The 22,993-nt window shown below is 44.5% G+C and overlaps 1 protein-coding gene across 1 annotated transcript in view; it reads right to left on the bottom strand.

The window, feature by feature from the left end:
* The window catches only part of pard3bb (par-3 family cell polarity regulator beta b), a 627,684-nt gene that overhangs the window by 316,315 nt on the left and 288,376 nt on the right, over positions 1-22,993 (bottom strand). Inside the window, exon 13 of the mRNA XM_041843623.2 lies at positions 14,582-14,699. Within this exon, the coding sequence (XP_041699557.2) occupies positions 14,582-14,699 (118 nt within the window). The remainder of the gene's footprint in view (positions 1-14,581; positions 14,700-22,993) is intronic.

The raw sequence follows: 22,993 nt of genomic DNA, 5'->3' as shown, positions 1-22,993 counted from the left end.
ACTTGCAGTTATTTGAAAAGGAAATAATCTCCCAAATATCACTATTTCTAAAACAAGCCATAGAAAGTTGGTTGCAATTTCAATTTAATCCTCCAGACACGACAGAACAAATAATGCAACAAATATTGTGGTTAAACTCAAATATACTAATTGATAAAAAGCCAGTATTTTTTTATATAAATAAATAAAAGGTATAATCTTCGTAAATGATATCATCGGTAGGACTGGTGGAGTTATGTCGCACATGCAGCTAACAAAAACATATGGAAATGTCTGCTCTACCCAAAATTACAACCAAATAATTGCAGCCTTACCACAAAAATGGAAGAGGAAAGTGGAAGGAGGAGAAAGTAAGGAACTTGTCTGTTGGCCGCATTAAAGAACATAATTGGTTAAAGAAAATTGTGATAAATAAAAAAGTATACCAGTTAAAGTTAAGGACCAAAGGATTGACAGCAATCCCATATAGATTGCAAAATAGTTGGGAAGAGATTTTTGACGTACCGATCCCATGGTACATGGTTTATGAACTGATACGCAAAACGACGCCATATTCAAAACTTTGAATTTTTCTATTTAAATGATTATACAAAATTCGAGCTACCAAAAGAATGTTATTTATATGGGGGATACAATCTTCCAAGCTCTGCAGATTTTCCTGCGAAGAGACAGAATCATTAGATCATTTGTTTTGGTTCTGTCCATTTGTAGCTTGTTTACCCTCCCCCAGATCTGTGGCTCGACACAATCCTGTCTCGGAGCTCTACGGACAATTCCTTCGACCTCTTGGCTTGGTTTTTGCTCTGACATGGACTGTAAACTGTGGGACCTTACATAGACAGGTGTGTGTGCCTTTCCAAATCATGTCCAATCAGCTAAATTTACTACAGGTGGACTCCAATCAAGTTGTTGAAACATCTCAAGGATGATCAATGGAAACAGGATGAACCTGAGCTCAATTTCGAGTCTCATAGCAAAGGGTCTGAATACTTATGTAAATAAGATATTTGTTATTATTTTAATAAATTGTCATTATGGGGTATTGTGTGTAGATTGATGAGGATTTTTATTTATTTAATCAATTTTAGAATAAGGCTGTAACGTAACAAAACTTGGAAAAAGGGAAGGGCTCTGAATACTTTCCAAATGCACTGTATCTCTGGAGTGAATCAGGAGGCATTGCAGGGGGTGTGGCAATCACTGTGGTCAGAGAGTCGGCGCATCTGAATTTGATGCCATTTTGGCAGTGTAGAGAAATGTTTGTATTTTTAAGTCAATTTCCTGCAATTCTACACATTTTGCTGTGTTGTTTTGGTCAAACATAATAACAAAATCAATACTGCTAAATTCAGTTTTTTGTTGTTGTTGTTGTTTTGTTTTCATTTGTATTTTATTCTACCTGTCTAGTTTTTATTTGGGTAACTGATCATTTATATAATAAAAAAATATATAGGTACATTATATTTTCTACATACTTTATATATTTAAATGTTTTAGTTGTTTAAGTTTAAAGTGAAAGTGTTTTTCCATCCCAAAAAACCCGCTTAGGTGGCCCACTCAAGGAAATCCCTGTGTGTGTGTGTGTGTGTATGTGTGTGTGTGTGTGTGTGTGTGTGTGTGTCCTGCTCAGCCCAGTCAAAACTGTTCGCTGCTCTGGCACCCCAATGGTGGAACAAGCTCCCTCACGACGCCAGGACAGCGGAGTCACTGACCACCTTCCGGAGACACTTGAAACCCCACCTCTTTAAGGAATACCTGGGATAGGATAAAGTAATCCTTCTACCCCCCCTTACCCCAACCCTTCCCCAAAAAATAAAATAAAATAAAAAATAATAATAATATATATATATATATATATATATATATATATATATATATATATATATATATATAACCAATTTACAATGTTTTTTTGTTTTTTTCTAATTTTTTAATTTATAGAGTACATTTGTAATTTTCATTTGTTTTATATACATCCTCATAGAGGATAATGTACTCTATAAATTAAAAAAGTAGAAAAATAAATAAAAAATACATTGTAAAGTGGTTATCCCACTGGCTATCATAAGGTGAATGCACCAATTTGTAAGTCGCTCTGGATAAGAGTGTCTGCTAAATGACGTAAATGTAAATGTATTGTGTACTATGTACAGGTGCAGTGTGGACATACAGTGGGGAGAACAAGTATTTGATACACTGCCGATTTTGCAGGTTTTCCTACTTACAAAGCATGTAGAGGTCTGTAATTTTTATCATAGGTACACTTCAACTGTGAGAGACAGAATCTAAAACAAAAATCCAGAAAATCACATTGTATGATTTTTAAGTAATTAATTTGCATTTTATTGCATGACATAAGTATTTGATAAATCAGAAAAGCAGAACATAATATTTGGTACAGAAACCTTTGTTTGCAATTACAGAGATCATACGTTTCCTGTAGGTCTTGACCAGGTTTGCACACACTGCAGCAGGGATTTTGGCCCACTCCTCCATACAGACCTTCTCCAGATCCTTCAGGTTTCGGGGCTGTCGCTGGGCAATACGGACTTTCAGCTCCCTCCAAAGATTTTCTATTGGGTTCAGGTCTGGAGACTGGCTAGGCCACTCCAGGACCTTGAGATGCTTCTTACGGAGCCACTCCTTAGTTGCCCTAGCTGTGTGTTTCGGGTCATTGTCATGCTGGAAAACCCAGCCACGACCCATCTTCAATGCTCTTACTGAGGGAAGGAGGTTGTTGGCCAAGATCTCGCGATACATGGCCCCATCCATCCTCCCCTCAATACGGTGCAGTCGTCCTGTCCCCTTTGCAGAAAAGCATCCACAAAGAATGATGTTTCCACCTCCATACTTCACGGTTGGGATGGTGTTCTTGGGGTTGTACTCATCCTTCTTCTTCCTCCAAACACGGCGAGTGGAGTTTAGACCAAAAAGCTCTATTTTTGTCTCATCAGACCACATGACCTTCTCCCATTCCTCCTCTGGATCATCCAGATGGTCATTGACAAACTTCAGACGGGCCTGGACATGCGCTGGCTTGAGCAGGGGGACCTTGCGTGCGCTGCAGGATTTTAATCCATGACAGTGTAGTGTGTTACTAATGGTTTTCTTTGAGACTGTGGTCCCAGCTCTCTTCAGGTCATTGACCAGGTCCTGCCGTGTAGCTCTGGGCTGATCCCTCACCTTCCTCATTATCATTGATGCCCCACGAGGTGAGATCTTGCATGGAGCCCCAGATCGAGGGTGATTGACCGTCATCTTGAACTTCTTCCATTTTCTAATAATTGCGCCAACAGTTGTTGCCTTCTCACCAAGCTGCTTGCCTATTGTCCTGTAGCCCATCCCAGCCTTGTGCAGGTCTACAATTTTATCCCTGATGTCCTTACACAGCTCTCTGGTCTTGGCCATTGTGGAGAGGTTGGAGTCTGTTTGATTGCGTGTGTGGACAGGTGTCTTTTATACAGGTAACGAGTTCAAACAGGTGCAGTTAATACAGGTAATGAGTGGAGAACAGGAGGGCTTCTTAAATAAAAACTAACAGGTCTGTGAGAGCCGGAATTCTTACTGGTTGGTAGGTGATCAAATACTTATGTCATGCAATACAATGCAAATTAATTACTTAAAAATCATACAATGTGATTTTCTGGATTTTTGTTTTAGATTCCGTCTCTCACAGTTGAAGTGTACTATGATAAATTACAGACCTCTACATGCTTTGTAAGTAGGAAAACCTGCAAAATCGGCAGTGTATCAAATACTTGTTCTCCCCACTGTATATGTGTTCAGGATGCTAATCACTGTACATGGTTTTCTGTCTGTTTGATGGAGGAGCTGCATGAGGCTCAGTAAGAGTGGAAATCACCACTGACAAACCGATACAGCACTGACTACAGCATACAGCACTGACTACAGCATACAGCACTGACTACAGCATACAGCACTGACTACAGCATACAGCACTGACTACAGGATACAGCACTGACTACAGGATACAGCACTGACTACAGGATACAGCACTGACTACAGCATACAGCACTGACTACAGCATACAGCACTGACTACAGGATACAGCACTGACTACAGCATACAACACTGACTACAGCATACAGCACTGACTACAGGATACAGCAGTGACTACAGGATACAGCACTGACTACAGGATACAGCACTGACTACAGCATACAGCACTGACTACAGCATACAGCACTGACTACAGGATACAGCACTGACTACAGGATACAGCACTGACTACAGGATACAGCACTGACTACAGCATACAGCACTGACTACAGCATACAGCACTGACTACAGGATACAGCACTGACTACAGCATACAGCACTGACTACAGCATACAGCACTGACTACAGGATACAGCAGTGACTACAGGATACAGCACTGACTACAGGATACAGCACTGACTACAGGATACAGCACACACACTCATCATTCCTTATAACACACACACACACACTCATCATTCCTTATAACACACACACACACACACAGTCATCATTCCTTATAACACACACATACACACACACACACACCTTCCCCTGCTTCTCTCTCCCTCTCTTTCACCATGTCTCTCACTCACTCTTTCTCACTACTTATATATTTCTCTCTCTCTCTCCCCCCTTCTCTCTTTCTCTCCCCCTCCACACACTATCACATCCATATGTATCTGCTAGAGTGTTTGCAGAGCGGCACAGAGGAGATTATTAATACCGCTGCTTTAACGCAAACAGCTATTAATCAATCACCTACACAGCAGACGTCTTATTGACTTAGTTTCACTACCGCAAGTGTTCTTCCCCACGGAGGGTTAAACATCCTCTTATCTCATAACAGTATGACACATCAATATGATAAGTTGTTCCAGTCAGCTGGCTGTGTGTGGTGGTGATATGTATTAATGGAAGGACTTACTAGGGAGCTGAAACAGATCAATGTCCTACTGGGTTTCAGTCATAACATGGATGTGTAATGAACCACCCCCTGAGACTGGAGACCAGACAGACTGATACATAGCACTGTCTCTTCTCAACTTCAGTTAACCCTCTTAATCCATCACGGTGCTCTACAGAAACATTCAGAACTTCAGTTAAACCTCTTAATCCATCACGGTGCTCTACAGAAACATTCAGAACTTCAGTTAATCCTCTTAATCCATCACGGTGCTCTACAGAAACATTCAGAACTTCAGTTAATCCTCTTAATCCATCACGGTGCTCTACAGAAACATTCTGAACTTCAGTTAATCCTCTTAATCCATCACGGTGCTCTACAGAAACATTCAGAACTTCAGTTAAACCTCTTAATCCATCACGGTGCTCTACAGAAACATTCAGAACTTCAGTTAAACCTCTTAATCCATCACGGTGCTCTACAGAAACATTCAGAACTTCAGTTAATCCTCTTAATCCATCACGGTGCTCTACAGAAACATTCTGAACTTCAGTTAAACCTCTTAATCCATCACGGTGCTCTACAGAAACATTCAGAACTTCAGTTAAACCTCTTAATCCATCACGGTGCTCTACAGAAACATTCAGAACTTCAGTTAAACCTCAATCCATCACGGTGCTCTACAGAAACATTCAGAACTTCAGTTAAACCTCTTAATCCATCACGGTGCTCTACAGAAACATTCAGAACTTCAGTTAAACCTCTTAATCCATCACGGTGCTCTACAGAAACATTCAGAACTTCAGTTAATCCTCTTAATCTATCACAGTGCTCTACAGAAACATTCTGAACTTCAGTTAAACCTCTTAATCCATCACGGTGCTCTACAGAAACATTCAGAACTTCAGTTAATCCTCTTAATCCATCACGGTGCTCTACAGAAACATTCAGAACTTCAGTTAATCCTCTTAATCCATCACGGTGCTCTACAGAAACATTCAGAACTTCAGTTAAACCTCTTAATCCATCACGGTGCTCTACAGAAACATTCAGAACTTCAGTTAAACCTCTTAATCCATCACGGTGCTCTACAGAAACATTCAGAACTTCAGTTAAACCTCTTAATCCATCACGGTGCTCTACAGAAACATTCGGAACTTCAGTTAATCCTCTTAATCCTCCATGGTGCTCTACAGAAACATCCAGTCATCCAGTGCCTTCAGAAAGCATTCATCACCTTTGGCAGCGACTACAGCTGTCTCGCTCCCTTTCGCTATCTACCCCTCTCTCTCATTTTCCCTCTCTTTCACCATGTCTCTCTCTCTCTCTTTCACCATGTCTCTCTCCCTCTCTCTTTCACCATGTCTCTCTCCCTCTCTTTCACCATGTCTCTCCCTCTCTCTCTCACCATGTCTCTCCCTCTCTCTTTCACCATGTCTCTCCCTCTCTCTTTCACCATGTCTCTCCCTCTCTTTCACCATGTCTCCCTCTCTCTTTCACCATGTCTCCCTCTCTCTTTCACCATGTCTCTCTCTCTCTTTCACCATGTCTCTCTCTCTCTTTCACCATGTCTCTCCCTCTCTCTTTCACCATGTCTCTCTCCCTCTCTCTTTCACCATGTCTCCCTCTCTCTTTCACCATGTCTCTCTCTCTTTCACTATGTCTCTCTCCCTCTCTTTCACCATGTCTCTCCCTCTCTTTCACCATGTCTCTCCCTCTCTTTCACCATGTCTCTCTCCCTCTCTTTCACCATGTCTCTCTCCCTCTCTTTCACCATGTCTCTCTCCCTCTCTTTCACCATGTCTCTCTCCCTCTCTCTTTCACCATGTCTCTCTCCCTCTCTTTCACCATGTCTCTCTCCCTCTCTTTCACCATGTCTCTCTCCCTCTCTCTTTCACCATGTCTCTCCCTCTCTCTCTTTCACCATGTCTCTCTCTCTCTTTCACCATGTCTCTCCCTCTCTTTCACAATGTCTCTCTCCCTCTCTTTCACCATGTCTCTCTCTCTCTTTCACCATGTCTCTCTCCCTCTCTTTCACCATGTCTCTCTCCCTCTCTTTCACCATGTCTCTCTCCCTCTCTCTTTCACCATGTCTCTCTCCCTCTCTTTCACCATGTCTCTCTCCCTCTCTTTCACCATGTCTCTCCCTCTCTTTCACCATGTCTCTCCCTCTCTTTCACCATGTCTCTCTCCCTCTCTTTCACCATGTCTCTCTCCCTCTCTTTCACCATGTCTCTCTCCCTCTCTCTTTCACCATGTCTCTCTCCCTCTCTTTCACCATGTCTCTCTCCCTCTCTTTCACCATGTCTCTCTCCCTCTCTTTCACCATGTCTCTCTCCCTCTCTCTTTCACCATGTCTCTCTCCCTCTCTTTCACCATGTCTCTATCCCTCTCTTTCACCATGTCTCTCTCCCTCTCTTTCACCATGTCTCTCTCCCGCTCTCTTTCACCATGTCTCTCTCCCTCTCTCTCACCATGTCTCTCCCTCTCTCTCTTTCACCATGTCTCTCTCTCTCTTTCACCATGTCTCTCCCTCTCTTTCACCATGTCTCTCTCTCTCTTTCACCATGTCTCTCTCTCTCTCTCTCTTTCACCATGTCTCTCTCTCTCTTTCACCATGTCTCTCCCTCTCTCTCTTTCACCATGTCTCTCCCTCTCTCTCTTTCACCATGTCTCTCCCTCTCTTTCACCATGTCTCTCTCTCCCTCTCTTTCACCATGTCTCTCTCTCTCTTTCACCATGTCTCTCTCCCTCTCTTTCACCATGTCTCTCTCCCTCTCTTTCACCATGTCTCTCTCCCTCTCTTTCACCATGTCTCTCTCCCTCTCTCTTTCACCATGTCTCTCCCTCTCTCTCTTTCACCATGTCTCTCTCCCTCTCTTTCACCATGTCTCTCCCTCTCTTTCACCATGTCTCTCTCCCTCTCTCTTTCACCATGTCTCTCTCCCTCTCTTTCACCATGTCTCTCTCTCTCTTTCACCATGTCGCTCTCCCTCTCTTTCACCATGTCTCTCTCCCTCTCTTTCACCATGTCTCTCTCCCTCTCTTTCACCATGTCTCTCTCCCTCTCTCTTTCACCATGTCTCTCTCCCTCTCTTTCACCATGTCTCTCTCCCTCTCTTTCACCATGTCTCTCTCCCTCTCTCTTTCACCATGTCTCTCTCCCTCTCTTTCACCATGTCTCTCTCCCTCTCTTTCACCATGTCTCTCTCCCTCTCTTTCACCATGTCTCTCTCCCTCTCTCTTTCACCATGTCTCTCCCTCTCTCTCTTTCACCATGTCTCTCCCTCTCTCTCTTTCACCATGTCTCTCCCTCTCTTTCACCATGTCTCTCTCTCTCTTTCACCATGTCTCTCTCCCTCTCTTTCACCATGTCTCTCTCTCTCTTTCACCATGTCTCTCTCCCTCTCTTTCACCATGTCTCTCTCCCTCTCTTTCACCATGTCTCTCTCCCTCTCTTTCACCATGTTTCTCTCCCTCTCTCTTTCACCATGTCTCTCTCCCTCTCTTTCACCATGTCTCTATCTCTCTCTTTCACCATGTCTCTCTCCCTCTCTTTCACCATGTCTCTCTCCCTCTCTCTCTCACCATGTCTCTCCCTCTCTTTCACCATGTCTCTCTCCCTCTTTCACCATGTCTCTCTCCCTTTCTCTTTCACCATGTCTCTCTCCCTCTCTTTCACCATGTCTCTCTCTCTCTCTTTCACCATGTCTCTCTCCCTCTCTTTCACCATGTCTCTCTCCCTCTCTCTCTCACCATGTCTCTCTCCATCTCTTTCACCATGTCTCTCTCCCTCTCTTTCACCATGTCTCTCTCCCTCTCTTTCACCATGTCTCTCTCCCTCTCTCTTTCACCATGTCTCTCTCCCTCTCTCTTTCACCATGTCTCTCTCCCTCTCTTTCACCATGTCTCTCTCTCTCTCTTTCACCATGTCTCTCTCCCTCTCTTTCACCATGTCTCTCTCCCTCTCTCTTTCACCATGTCTCTCTCCCTCTCTTTCACCATGTCTCTCTCCCTCTCTTTCACCATGTCTCTCTCCCTCTCTTTCACCATGTCTCTCTCTCTCTCACCATGTCTCTCTCTCTCCCTTTCACCATGTCTCTCCCTCTCTCTTTCACCATGTCTCTCTCCCTCTCTCTTTCACCATGTCTCTCTCTTTCTCACTACTTTGCAGATTGGCACAGAGGAGATTATTAATACCCCTGCTTTAACGGACACCTGGATTGTACAATATTTGCCCATTATTATTTTTTTAACTATTCAAGCTCAGTGAAGTTGGTTTACGATCATTGCTAGACAGACATTTTCAAGCCTTGCTATAGATTTTCAAGCCAATTTAAGTCAAAACTGTAACTAGCCCACTCAGGAACATTCAATGTCATCTTGGTAAGCAACTCCAGTGTATATTTGGCCTTGAGTTTTATTATCCTGCTAAAAGGTGAATTTGTCTCCCAGTGTCTGGTGGAAAGCAGACTGAACCAGGTTTTCCTCTAGGATTTTGCCGGTGCTTAGCTCTATTCTGTTTATTTTTATTGAGAAACAAAAGACTCCTAGTCCTTGCCGATGACGAGCATATCCATAACATGATGCACTCACCACCATGCTTGAAAATATGAAGAGTGGTACACAGTGATGTGTTGGATTTGCCCCAAACATATCACTTTGTATTCAGGTGAAAAAGTTAGTTAGTGCCTTATTGCAAGCAGGATGCGCGTTTTGGAATATTGTTTCTTCTGTACAGACTTCCTTATTTTCACTCTGTCATATAGGTTAGTATTAGGGAGTAACTACAATGTTGTTGATCCATCCTCAGTTTTTCTCCTATCACAACAATTAAACTCTAATCATCATTGGCGTCATTGTGAAATCCCTCAGCAGTTTCCTTCCTCTCCGGCAACTGAGTTAGGAAGGACGCCTGCATCGTTGTAGTGACTGAGTGTATTGATACACCATCCAAAGTGTAATTCATAACTTCACCATGCTCAAAGGGATATTCAGTATCTTTAAAAAAATATATATATATATACCCATCTACCAATAGGAGCCCTTCTTTGCGAGGCATTGGAAAACCACCCTGGTCTTTGTTGTTGAATCTGTGCTTGAAATTCACTACTCGACTGAGGGACCTTAAAGATAATTACATGTGTGGGGTACAGAGATGGGATAATCATTCAAAAATCATGTTAACGACTTTTATTGCACACAGATTGAGTCCATGCAAGTTATGTGACTTGTTAAGAAATGTACTCCTGAACTTATTTAGGCTTGCCATAACAAAGTGGTTGAATACTTATTGACTCAATCCATTTAAGCTTTTAAATGTTTATTAATTTGTAAAAATTTCACTTGGACATTGCAGGGTATTGTGTGTAAATCAACAGCAAAAAATCTCAATTTAATCCATTTTAAATTCAAATGTGGAAAAGGTCCAGGGGTGTGAACACTTTCTAAAGGCACTGTAGATGGGCTTGGGAAAATTACAGAGTGTGGCTTTAAGGCCAAGGCTAGCAATATTACCATATTAAATTTGACTTGGCCTACAAGATTCAATTTGACTTGGCCTACCGGATTCAATTTGACTTGGCCTACCAGATTCAATTTGACTTGGCCTACCAGATTCAATTTGACTTGGCCTACCGGATTCAATTTGACTTGGCCTACCGGATTCAATTTGACTTGGCCTACCGGATTCAATTTGACTTGGCCTACCGGATTCAATTTGACTTGGCCTACCAGATTCAATTTGACTTGGCCTACCGGATTCAATTTGACTTGGCCTACCGGATTCAATTTGACTTGGCCTACCGGATTCAATTTGACTTGGCCTACCGGATTCAATTTGACTTGGCCTACCGGATTCAATTTGACTTGGCCTACCGGATTCAATTTGACTTGGCCTACCGGATTCAATTTGACTTGGCCTACCGGATTCAATTTGACTTGGCCTACAAAGACAATAAGAATGTCTAACCACAACAAAGCTTTCTTCTTTCTAACCAGCCTTCCTTTGGTTTTCATGGTCTTGTAATTAGGAAAGGGTAACTCTCCAGAGAACAACTGGTAAACAGATATCAGCATATATACATATATAAGATATCATTAACTACTTGAATGTATTATTCTACATATGCCTGTGTTTTAAAAAAAATAGTTTTTAATTTGGACTGCACTGCACAACCCTCTTGGTATTATAAATACTGAATGTGGACTAGTTCATTAGACACTCTGTATGTCTCAGATGACACCCTATCCCCTATATAGTGCCCTACTTTTGACCAGATCACTATCGGGTAGTGCACCCTAGGTGCCATTTCAGAGAGAGAGACTAATGATAAGTAGTCTAGCACACTACAATGTGTATGCTAATAACATGGCCTAGATACAATTCATTACATCAACATATACGATTCCAAGGTCAGGCCTGTTTATCCAAATCAAAACAAGTAAATGCAGCCAAGTGAGCGCCTCCCAAAGGTTCTGCCTCTATTGAAAAGTTGTTGGGTCTGAGAGAGAAAGCACTATAAAAACCCATGTATTATTATATCCAAGAATAAACATGGTGTTTTGCTGGCTGGCTGGTTGGTGATCTGAATAAACATGGTGTTTTGTTGGCTGGCTGGTTGGTGATCTGAATAAACATGGTGGTTTGTTGGCTGGCTGGTTGGTGATCTGAATAAACATGGTGTTTTGTTGGCTGGCTGGTTGGTGATCTGAATAAACATGGTGGTTTGCTGGCTGGCTGGTTGGTGATCTGAATAAACATGGTGGTTTGTTGGCTGGCTGGTTGGTGATCTGAATAAACATGGTGGTTTGTTGGCTGGCTGGTTGGTGATCTGAATAAACATGGTGGTTTGCTGGCTGGCTGGTTGGTGATCTGAATAAACATGGTGTTTTGCTGGCTGGTTGGTGATCTGAATAAATATGGTGGTTTGTTGGCTGGCTGGTTGGTGATCTGAATAAACATGGTGTTTTGCTGGCTGGCTGGTTGGTGATCTGAATAAACATGGTGGTTTGTTGGCTGGCTGGTTGGTGGTCTGAATAAACATGGTGGTTTGTTGGCTGGCTGGTTGGTGATCTGAATAAACATGGTGGTTTGTTGGCTGGTTGGTTGGTGATCTGAATAAACATGGTGTTTTGCTGGCTGGCTGGTTGGTGATCTGAATAAACATGGTGGTTTGTTGGCTGGCTGGTTGGTGATCTGAATAAACATGGTGGTTTGTTGGCTGGCTGGTTGGTGATCTGAATAAACATGGTGGTTTGTTGGCTGGCTGGTTGGTGATCTGAATAAACATGGTGGTTTGTTGGCTGGCTGTTGGTGATCTGAATAAACATGGTGGTTTGTTGGCTGGCTGGTTGGTGATCTGAATAAACATGGTGGTTTGTTGGCTGGCTGGTTGGTGATCTGAACATGATAGTGAACTACAGCTAGTTAAGGTAAGGTAGCAAGGTAAGGTAAGGTAGCTAGGTAAGGTAAGGTAGCTAGGTAAGGTAAGGTAGCTAGGTAAGGTAATATAGCTAGGTAAGATAGCTAGGTAAGGTAAGGTAGCTAGGTAAGGTAAGGTAGCTAGGTAAGGTAAGGTAGCTAGGTAAGGTAAGATAGCTAGGTAAGGTAAGGTAGCTAGGTAAGGTAAGATAGCTAGGTAAGGTAAGGTAGCTAGGTAAGGTAATATAGCTAGGTAAGGTAAGATAGCTAGGTAAGGTAAGGTAGCTAGGTAAGGTAAGATAGCTAGGTAAGGTAGCTAGGTAAGGTAAGGTAGCTATGTAAGGTAAGGTAGCTAGGTAAGGTAATATAGCTAGGTAAGGTAAGGTAGCTAGGTAAGGTAAGATAGCTAGGTAAGGTAGCTAGGTAAGGTAATATAGCTAGGTAAGGTAAGGTAGCTAGGTAAGGTAAGGTAGCTATGTAAGGTAAGATAGCTAGGTAAGGTAAGATAGCTAGGTAAGGTAAGGTAGCTAGGTAAGGTAAGATAGCTAGGTAAGGTAAGATAGCTAGGTAAGGTAAGGTAGCTAGGTAAGATAGCTAGGTAAGGTAAGATAGCTAGGTAAGGTAATATAGCTAGGTAAGATAGCTAGGTAAGGTAAGATAGCTAGGTACGGTAATATAGCTAGGTAAGGTAAGGTAGCTAGGTAAGGTAAGATAGCTAGGTAAGGTAAGATAGCTAGGTAAGGTAAGGTAGCTAGGTAAGATAGCTAGGTAAGGTAAGATAGCTGGGTAAGGTAATATAGCTAGGTAAGATAGCTAGGTAAGGTAAGATAGCTAGGTAAGGTAATATAGCTAGGTAAGATAGCTAGGTAAGGTAAGATAGCTAGGTAAGGTAATATAGCTAGGTAAGGTAAGATAGCTAGGTAAGGTAATATAGCTAGGTAAGATAGCTAGGTAAGGTAAGATAGCTAGGTAAGGTAAGATAGCTAGGTAAGGTAATATAGCTAGGTAAGGTAGCTAGGTAAGGTAAGGTAGCTATGTAAGGTAAGGTAGCTAGGTAAGGTAATATAGCTAGGTAAGGTAAGGTAGCTAGGTAAGGTAAGATAGCTAGGTAAGGTAGCTAGGTAAGGTAATATAGCTAGGTAAGGTAAGGTAGCTAGGTAAGGTAAGGTAGCTATGTAAGGTAAGGTAGCTATGTAAGGTAAGGTAGCTAGGTAAGGTAAGATAGCTAGGTAAGGTAAGGTAGCTAGGTAAGGTAAGATAGCTAGGTAAGGTAAGATAGCTAGGTAAGGTAAGGTAGCTAGGTAAGATAGCTAGGTAAGGTAAGATAGCTAGGTAAGGTAATATAGCTAGGTAAGATAGCTAGGTAAGGTAAGATAGCTAGGTAAGGTAATATAGCTAGGTAAGGTAAGGTAGCTAGGTAAGGTAAGATAGCTAGGTAAGGTAAGATAGCTAGGTAAGGTAAGGTAGCTAGGTAAGATAGCTAGGTAAGGTAAGATAGCTAGGTAAGGTAATATAGCTAGGTAAGATAGCTAGGTAAGGTAAGATAGCTAGGTAAGGTAATATAGCTAGGTAAGGTAAGGTAGCTAGGTAAGGTAAGGTAGCTAGTTAAGGTAAGGTAGCTTGGTAAGGTAATGAGGTAGTGGAGGATACTACAGGATCTACTATGATGACAGCGTGAGATTATGGAGAGATTCCAAGGGAAAAGAAGCACTACAGAGGTTGTGTGTGTGTGTGTGTACGTGTGTGTGTGTGTGTGTGTGTGTGTGTGTGTGTGCGTGCGTGCGTGCGCGTGTGTGTGTGTGAGTGTGTGTGTGTGTGTGAGTGTGTGTGTGTGTGTGTAGAGGTACAGAGGAGAGGAGAGACGACTGTCTCAGCCTTTCTCTAGTGAGGAGGATAGGAAGAGAGCAGAACTCCTGGAGGAGAAAACAGGGCCTTTCAATTGAAGGCTAAGAACACGTATTTTAGCTGAAAATGAACTGAAACGTCAAGAGGCAGAGCCTCCTCCTGCCCAGTTAAACATTCCTTCTAAAGTATCTTCCTCTAAAGTAGTTCAAGTGCAGTATAATATGACATGTTACTATATTCGACACTTATCACTAATGTAACCGTGAAAGACTAAGAAGAAGACGAAGAAGAAGAAGAGGTCGGAGAAAAATGCTGACAGTAGCACAGTGTCAGATATACAGTAGACATGCTAACATGTACATGCTATGTGCTACCATGCTAACTAGCACAGGTACACGCTAACTCACCATTAGATCTCTCATAGATGCTGTTGTTGACCATAGGCAGCTGGGCTGAGCCGTTAGCTGACCTGGCTGGGCAGCTCATAGAGGCATCCAAAGACTGGTTCGGTGGGACATAGGGATCCTATCAGAGAGAGGAATCATACTGTAACAATAACCATCATGATCATGGGATGGAGATACAAAACATAAACGTTAGCAAAGTTTCACATCATATTTCTAATTTCATTTACATTTGAGCAGACACTCTTATCCAGAGCAACTTACAGGAGCAATTAGGGTTAAGTGCCTTGCTCAAGGGCACATCGACAGATTTTTCACCTAGTCGGCTCGGGGATTAGAACCAGCGACCTTTCGGTTACTGGCACAACGCTCTTACCCACTAAGCTACCTGCCGCCTGATATTTCAAATCAGGGTCATGAGAAGATATGACAGAAAAGAAAAATCCAACAAAACTCTCCCAACAACATTAACAAAGTCAGAGAGGTGCCTGACCACACTAAGAGACCAGACACTGAACAGATCTCTACAGGAAGAAACCTCAACCGTAAAACAATCCTAAAATCTACACCTTTCTGCCACATTTTTAAAGTTATAACTCACAGGACCCATCTCAGTGAACATGACAGGACCCATCTCAGTGAACATGACAGGACCCATCTCAGTGAACATGACAGGACCCATCTCAGTGAACATGACAGGACCAATCTCAGTGAACATGACAGGACCCATCTCAGTGAACATGACAGGACCCATCTCAGTGAACATGACAGGACCCATCTCAGTGAACATGACAGGACCCATCTCAGTGAACATGACAGGACCCATCTCAGTGAACATGACAGGACCCATCTCAACGTGGTCACACGTTCATTGTCCTGTTCACTGAGATGGGTCCTGTCATGTTCACTGAGATGGGTTAAGGAGACAGGTTAAAGAATGATCGTTAAGCCTTGAGACAATTGAGACATGGATTGTGTATATGTGCCATTCAGAGGGTGAATGGGCAAGACAAAAGATGTAAGTGCCTTTGAACAGGGTATGGTAGTAGGTGCCAGGCGCACTGGTTTGTGCCAAGAACTGCAATGCTGTTGGGTTTTTCCACGCTCAACAGTTTCCCGTGTGTATCAATAATGGTCCACCACCCAAAGGACATCCATCCAACTTGACACAACTGTGGGAAGCATCGGAGTCAACATGGGCCAGCATCCCTGTGGAAAGCTTTAGAAACCTTGTAGAGTCCATGCCACAACGAATTGAGGCTGTTCTGAGGGCAAAAGGGGGGTGCAACTCAATATTGTTTGTAGACTCACATTTGTATATCTTAAATCACAGCCTTGCTAATAGCCTTCTGTTGTTATAGAATGGTTTATTTCAAATTTGACATTGCAAAGTTTCTATGGCAGCCGATGCAGAATGATTTGACACAATTCACATAAATACACATCCTGGACTATTTGCACTGCCCCCCCACCCCCCACCCCCACCCCATCTTTTTACGCTGCTGCTACTCTCTGTTTATTATCTATGCATAGTCACTTTAACTCTACCCACATGTACATATTACCTCAACTACCTCAACTAGCCGGTGCCCCCGCACATTGACTCTGCACCGGTACCCCCCTGTATATATAGCCTCCCTACTGTTATTTTATTTTATTTCTGCTCTTTTTTTCTCAACACTTATTTGTTGTTGTTTTATTTTACTTGTTTTATAAAAAAATAAATGCATTGTTGGTTAAGGGCTGTAAGTAAGCATTTCACTGTAATGTCTACACCTGTTGTATTCGGCGCATGTGGCCAATACAATTTGATTTGATTTGATTTGATCATCAACACAATAAAACTATAACTTCAAAATACATCTGTTTAGGAAAACCGTCAGTGCTAAGGGCATTCCATAGCTCACTGGTTGAGAAGCTAGCCTGTCATGTATGGTATCACGCTGCTTTGGTAGCGCTTGGTTCTGCACCTGATGGATTCCATCATTGTTGAGGACCAGGTAACATGGCCAGAGATGGAGGAGCGTTCTGGGGGCAGCATGTGCCGGTAGAGGCCCGGTTTGAGGAGGGTTCTTTGTAAACTTTGCAGTCAGGTTTTCCCGACGTGTTTGCAGGGAGGGAAGGTTGAGCCGGCTGCAGGGAGGGAAGGTTGAGCCGGCTGCAGGGAGGGAAGGTTGAGACGGCTGCAGGGAGGGAAGGTTGAGGCGGCTGCAGGGAGGGAAGGTTGAGCCGGCTGCAGGGAGGACAGGTTGAGGCGGCTGCAGGGAGGGAAGGTTGAGACGGCTGCAGGGAGGGAAGGTTGAGACGGCTGCAGGGAGGGAAGGTTGAGCTTCAGGGAGGGAAGGTTGAGCCGGCTGCAGGGAGGGAAAGTTGAGACGGCTGCAGGGAGGGAAGGTTGAGACGACTGCAGGGAGGGAAGGTTGAGACGACTGCAGGGAGGGAAGGTTGAGCCGGCTGCAGGGAGGGAAGGTTGAGACGGCTGCAGGGAGGGAAGGTTGAGACGGCTGCAGGGAGGGAAGGTTGAGCCGGCTGCAGGGGAGGGAAGGTTGAGACGGCTGCAGGGGAGGGAAGGTTGAGACGGCTGCAGGGAGGGAAGGTTGAGACGGCTGCAGGGAGGGAAGGTTGAGACGGCTGCAGGGAGGGAAGGTTGAGCCGGCTGCAGGGAGGGAAGGTTGAGCCGGCTGCAGGGAGGGAAGGTTGAGCCGGCTGCAAGGAGGGAAGGTTGAGCCGGCTGCAGGGAGGGAAGGTTGAGGCGGCTGCAGGGAGGGAAGGTTGAGACGGCTGCAGGGAGGGAAGGTTGAGACGGCTGCAGGGAGGACAGGTTGAGGCGGCTGCAGGGAGGACAGGTTGAGGCGACTGCAGGGAGGACAGGTTGAGACGACTGCAGGGAGGACAGGTTGAGACGACTGCAGGGAGGACAGGTTGAGGCGGCTGCAGGGAGGGAAGGTTGAGACGACTGCAGGGAGGACAGGTTGAGGCGGCTGCAGGGAGGGAAGGTTGAGACGACTGCAGGGAGGACAGGTTGAGGCGGCTGCAGGGAGGGAAGGTTGAGACGACTGCAGGGAGGACAGGTTGAGGCGGCTGCAGGGAGGGAAGGTTGAGACGACTGCAGGGAGGACAGGTTGAGACGACTGCAGGGAGGACAGGTTGAGACGACTGCAGGGAGGACAGGTTGAGATGACTGCAGGGAGGACAGGTTGAGACGACTGCAGGGAGGACAGGTTGAGGCGGCTGCAGGGAGGGAAGGTTGAGACGACTGCAGGGAGGACAGGTTGAGGCGTTGGTGTAGCTGTTTTACTCTACACCAAGTCTAATACACACCGCCCAGCGCTGTCTCCTCTCCATCCTGTCCTGCTGGTTAAATTAGAGTGCCACACTGGCGCTGCGTATTCTGTCACTGGCCATATCTATCGCGCGTGATAAATAATCAGCACAACTAACTTACAGCTTTGGGAATCAATTATATCGCCTAGATTAAAAAGAGCATTATTACAACAAAAAAATGTCCCCCCCCCCCACTGGCCCAAGCGGGCCACTGACGGGGGATGATGACTGGCCTAGGGTTTCAACCTCCCCACACTTTATTTCCCTGACTTCTTTACAAGCCAGAATCTGTTTTTCATCCAACTTGAAGAACTAATAGTGACTGTCTGATATTGCTTTAATCTCCTGCTCAATCGTGCAATATCTCTATATCGAAAAATTAACTAAAGGCTCAATTAGAGGAACCTGTTCCAGGAGGGCTTTTAGGTCATATATGGAGCCAGGGTGGGACTAAGGAGGGGGTCATATATGGAGCCAGGGTGGGACATAGGAGGGGGTCTGATATGGAGCCAAGGTGGGACTAAGGAGGGGGTCAGATATGGAGACAGGGTGGGACTAAGGAGGGGGTCTGATATGGAGCCAGGGTGGGACTAAGGAGGGGGTCAGATATGGAGCCAGGGTGGGACTAAGGAGGGGGTCAGATATGGAGCCAAGGTGGGACTAAGGAGGGGGTCAGATATGGAGCCAGGGTGGGACTAAGGAGGGGGTCTGATATGGAGCCAGGGTGGGGTGTAGTATGTTTTGTAGCAGTAAGGACTAAGGAGGGGGGAAAAATACCAGGATTCTGTATGTCTCCATGCTCTTCCTGCTTCCAGGAGAGGAGAAGACAGAGACTAAATTAGATCACAGGAGGATCAATGAGGATTCCCCATCCAACTCCTCCATTAGCCTGTTCCCCTTCAGAAAGAGGAGAACTCCGCTCTGCACAGCTTGCAATTTTACAAAGAGGATGTGAGTCAGAAAATGTGAGAGCATCAATGAAAATGAACAGGAACTACACCGGGTGGGAGGGAGAGGGGGTTGTTTTAAAAGGAGGTACACATCAAAAAAGAAGAGGAGGATTGTGAGGAGAAGAGGGGTAGGGTGTGAGGAGAGGAAAGGTAGGGTGTGAGGAGAGGAGGGGTAGGGTGTGAGGAGAAGAGGGGTAGGGTGTGAGGAGAAGAGGAGGAGTAGGGTGTGAGGAGAGGAGGGGTAGGGTGTGAGGAGAAGAGGAGGAGTAGGGTGTGAGGAGAGGAGGAGTAGGGTGTGAGGAGAAGAGGGGTAGGGTGTGAGGAGAAGAGGGGTAGGGTGTGAGGAGAAGAGGAGGAGTAGGGTGTGAGGAGAAGAGGGGTAGGGTGTGAGGAGAAGAGGAGGAGTAGGGTGTGAGGAGAAGAGGGGTAGGGTGTGAGGAGAAGAGGGGTAGGGTGTGAGGAGAAGAGGGGGGTAGGGGTGTGAGGAGATGAGGAGGGGTAGGAGTAGGGTGTGAGGAGGGGTAGGGGTAGGGTGTGAGGAGAAGAGGGGTAGGGTGTGAGGAGAAGAGGGGTAGGGTGTGAGGAGAAGAGGGGTAGGGTGTGAGGAGAAGAGGAGGAGTAGGGTGTGAGGAGAAGAGGGGTAGGGTGTGAGGAGAAGAGGGGTAGGGTGTGAGGAGAAGAGGGGGGGTAGGGTGTGAGGAGATGAGGAGGGGTAGGAGTAGGGTGTGAGGAGGGGTAGGGTGTGAGGAGAAGAGGGGTAGGGTGTGAGGAGAAGAGGGGTAGGGTGTGAGGAGAAGAGGGGTAGGGTGTGAGGAGAAGAGGGGTAGGGTGTTTAAGCCAGTTGAGAACAAGGTAAGCCAGTTGAGAACAAGTTCTCATTTACAACTGCGACCTGGCCAAGATAAAGCAAAGCAGTGCGATAAAAACAACAACACAGAGTTACATATGGGGTAAAACAAAACAAAGTCAAAAATACAACAGAAATAAATATATATACAGTGTGTGCAAATGTAGCAAGTTATGGAGGTAAGGCAATAAATAGGCTATAGTGCAAAATAATTACAATTATTATTAACACTGGAATGATAGATGTGCAGAAGATGATGTGCAAATAGAGATACTGGGGTACAAATGAGCAAAATAAATAACAATATAGGGATGAGGTAGTTGGGTGGGCTAATTTCAGATGGGCTGTGTACAGGTGCAGTGATCGGTAAGGTGCTCTGACAACTGATGCTTAAAGTTAGTGAGGGAGATAAGTGTCTCCAGCTTCAGAGATTTTTGCAGTTCGTTCCAGTCATTGGCAGCAGAGAACTGGAAGGAATGGCGGCCAAAGGAGGTGTTGGCTTTGGGGATGACCAGTGAGATATACCTGCTGGAGCGCATACTATGGGTGGGTGTTTATTATTATTTTTTTTATTTTTTTTTATTTTTTTTATTTTTTTTGGGGGGGAATGGATCAGCTTAATATTGCAGATAGATTGTATCTTCTATCAATGTAATTGTCTGCATCACTTCCAATCCCCCATTTTTTTTATTTTTTTTATTTTTTTTATATATATACTCCCCCTTTATTACTTTTCAACCCCACCATCCTTTCCCTACTTGGAGTAAATTAGTGAACAACAATGCCCAGGTCTCTACTTCCGGTCTATACTTACTATCTACACCTTATGGACACAGTTAATTTTACAATAATTCTATTATATATATACATATATATATACATATACATACATACATATATATCATTATTATTATTATTATTATTTATTTATTTTTTGCTCCTGAACTACTTCTACTCTCAACCTCTCCGATCGTTTTCATGATGTCCATCCGGTTTGCTTCTATATGCCATATCTTTCTAACTGTGCTCTTTCCCAAAAGCTCCCAACATACAGCCTATATACTTATTATGGACACAGTATGCTTTACATTATTAGCTATCTTTGTTATTATTTGTTGTTATTTGTTATTAGTCCCATCCTTCAGCTCTATTCAATACCTCCCATCTATCTCTTAACACCATCCATATCGGATTTCTATTTGCCATATATATTTCAACCGTACTGTGATGTTTTACAATAATTCTGAACCTTTCTATTCTCATTGCTTCTACAGATTGAGAGTTAAAAATAAACAGCTTTGCTAAAAGTATTATATTATTGATTGATTGACTATGACTTTTCAGATCACCCAGTAATGCTATCTGCAAGGTTAGTTCCAGGTAAATATTGCAATCCTTTAGCCATTCCTGGACCAGTGTCCAAAAACAAGCTACAAATGGACAGAACCAAAACAAATGGTCCAATGATTCCGTCTCTTCACAGCAAAATCTGCAGAGCTGGGAAGATTGTATCCCCCATATAAATAACATTCTATTGGTAGCAAGGATTTTATATAATAATTTAAATTGAAAGATTCTAATTTTTGAATCCGGTGTCGCTTTTGCGTGTCAGTTCATAAACACTATGCCATGGGATCGGTACATCAAAGATCTCTTCCCAACTATTTTGCAATCTATATGGGACGGCTGTCAATCCTTTGGTCCTTAAGTGAAACTGATATATTTTTTTATTTATCACAGTTTTCCTTAACCAATTATGTTCTTTAATGCAAGGCCGACAGACAAGTTCCTTACTTTCTCCCCCCTCCACTTTCCTCTTCCATTTTTGCGGTAATGCTGCCATTATTTGGTTGTAATTTTGGGTAGAGCAGACATTTCCATATGTTTTTGTTAGCTGCATGTGCGTCATAACTCCACCAGTCCTACCGATGATATCATTTACAAAGATTATACCTTTTTTAAACATTCTGTCAAAAAATAAAGGTTTTTTGTCAATTAGTATATTTGAATTTAACCACAATGTAACGATCCCGGCAGTCTGAGTCGGGTCCTGTCTGTGGACTAGTTTTTCTGCTCGTGATCTCCAGTTTCCCGAGGGTTCTGGAACGCTCCCTGCCTGGTTGCTGGGCAACGTTGCTAGGCGGGAGCTCTCTTGATTTCCGCACCTGCATCCCATCAGCAATCTGCACACCTGGTCCTGATCATCACCCTTCTTAGGCTCTGGCCTAACATCCATTCCCTGCCGGATCGTTAGCCATGAACAGTAGGTTTACCAGAGTATCAGTCTTAGAGCTTCTAGCGTTAGTTTTGTTGTTTTGCACCTTGTTGGTTTGTTGTTTACTTACCTCCGTTTTGTTCCATCTGCAGTCACTCGTCCGGAACCTTCATCCAACCTCTGCCTGGTGGTCGGCGGCTGCCGAGCCATGATTGGATCAACCACTGCACCCCCCAACAACTAATCAACGCCGCCCGCTCTGTTCCCTGGATTATTCAGCATCACTCTTGAATTTGTAAATAAACACTCACCTTCGTTTCAACTTACCTTGTCCTGGTCTGCTTCTGGGTTCTGGCTTTGTAACTCGTGACAGAACGATCCGGCCAGTAATGAACCCAGCGGACCTGGACTCTGTTCGCCATGCCATTACCCATCAGGAGAAGATGTTGGGCCATCATAGCACGGTACTACAGGAGATCGCGTTGTCAGTTCGGAACCTTTCTACCGGTCTGACGGAGGTCCAGAACCAACGCAAGTTTCCGGTGGAGGATCCACTACCGGTTTCCCCCATCTCGCCTGCCGCTTCTGGAGCTGTGTCCTTCCGTGAGCCCAAGGTTCCGACGCCGGATAAATATGAGGGGGAGCTGGGAAGATGCCGTTCCTTCCTTATGCAGTGTGGATTAGCGTTCGATCTACAGCCCTACTCTTATGCCACAGACAAGGCTAGGATAGCCTTTGTGATTGAGTTGCTGCGTGGTCGAGCGCTGGAGTGGGCTTCAGCCGTTTGGGAACGACAGGATCCCTGCATGGCTTCATACCAGGGGTTCACGGCCGAGATGAGGAAGCTCTTCGACCATTCCGTCCGAGGGAGGGACGCAGCTAGGCGCCTGTTTTCGCTTCGCCAAGGAACTCGCAGCGTGGCCGACTTCGTGATCGAGTTCAAGACGTTGGCTGTGGAGAGTGGGTGGAATGAGGAGTCTCTGCAAGCGGCCTTTTACCAGGGTCTGTCGGAGCAGCTCAAGGATGAGTTGATCTCCTACCCGGAGCCTAGTGACCTGGACAGCTTGGTAGCCTTGTCT

Source organism: Coregonus clupeaformis, chromosome 23 (assembly GCF_020615455.1).
Source record: "Coregonus clupeaformis isolate EN_2021a chromosome 23, ASM2061545v1, whole genome shotgun sequence".
NCBI lineage: Eukaryota > Metazoa > Chordata > Actinopteri > Salmoniformes > Salmonidae > Coregonus > Coregonus clupeaformis.
This window is presented reverse-complemented; position numbering and strand designations above follow the sequence as displayed.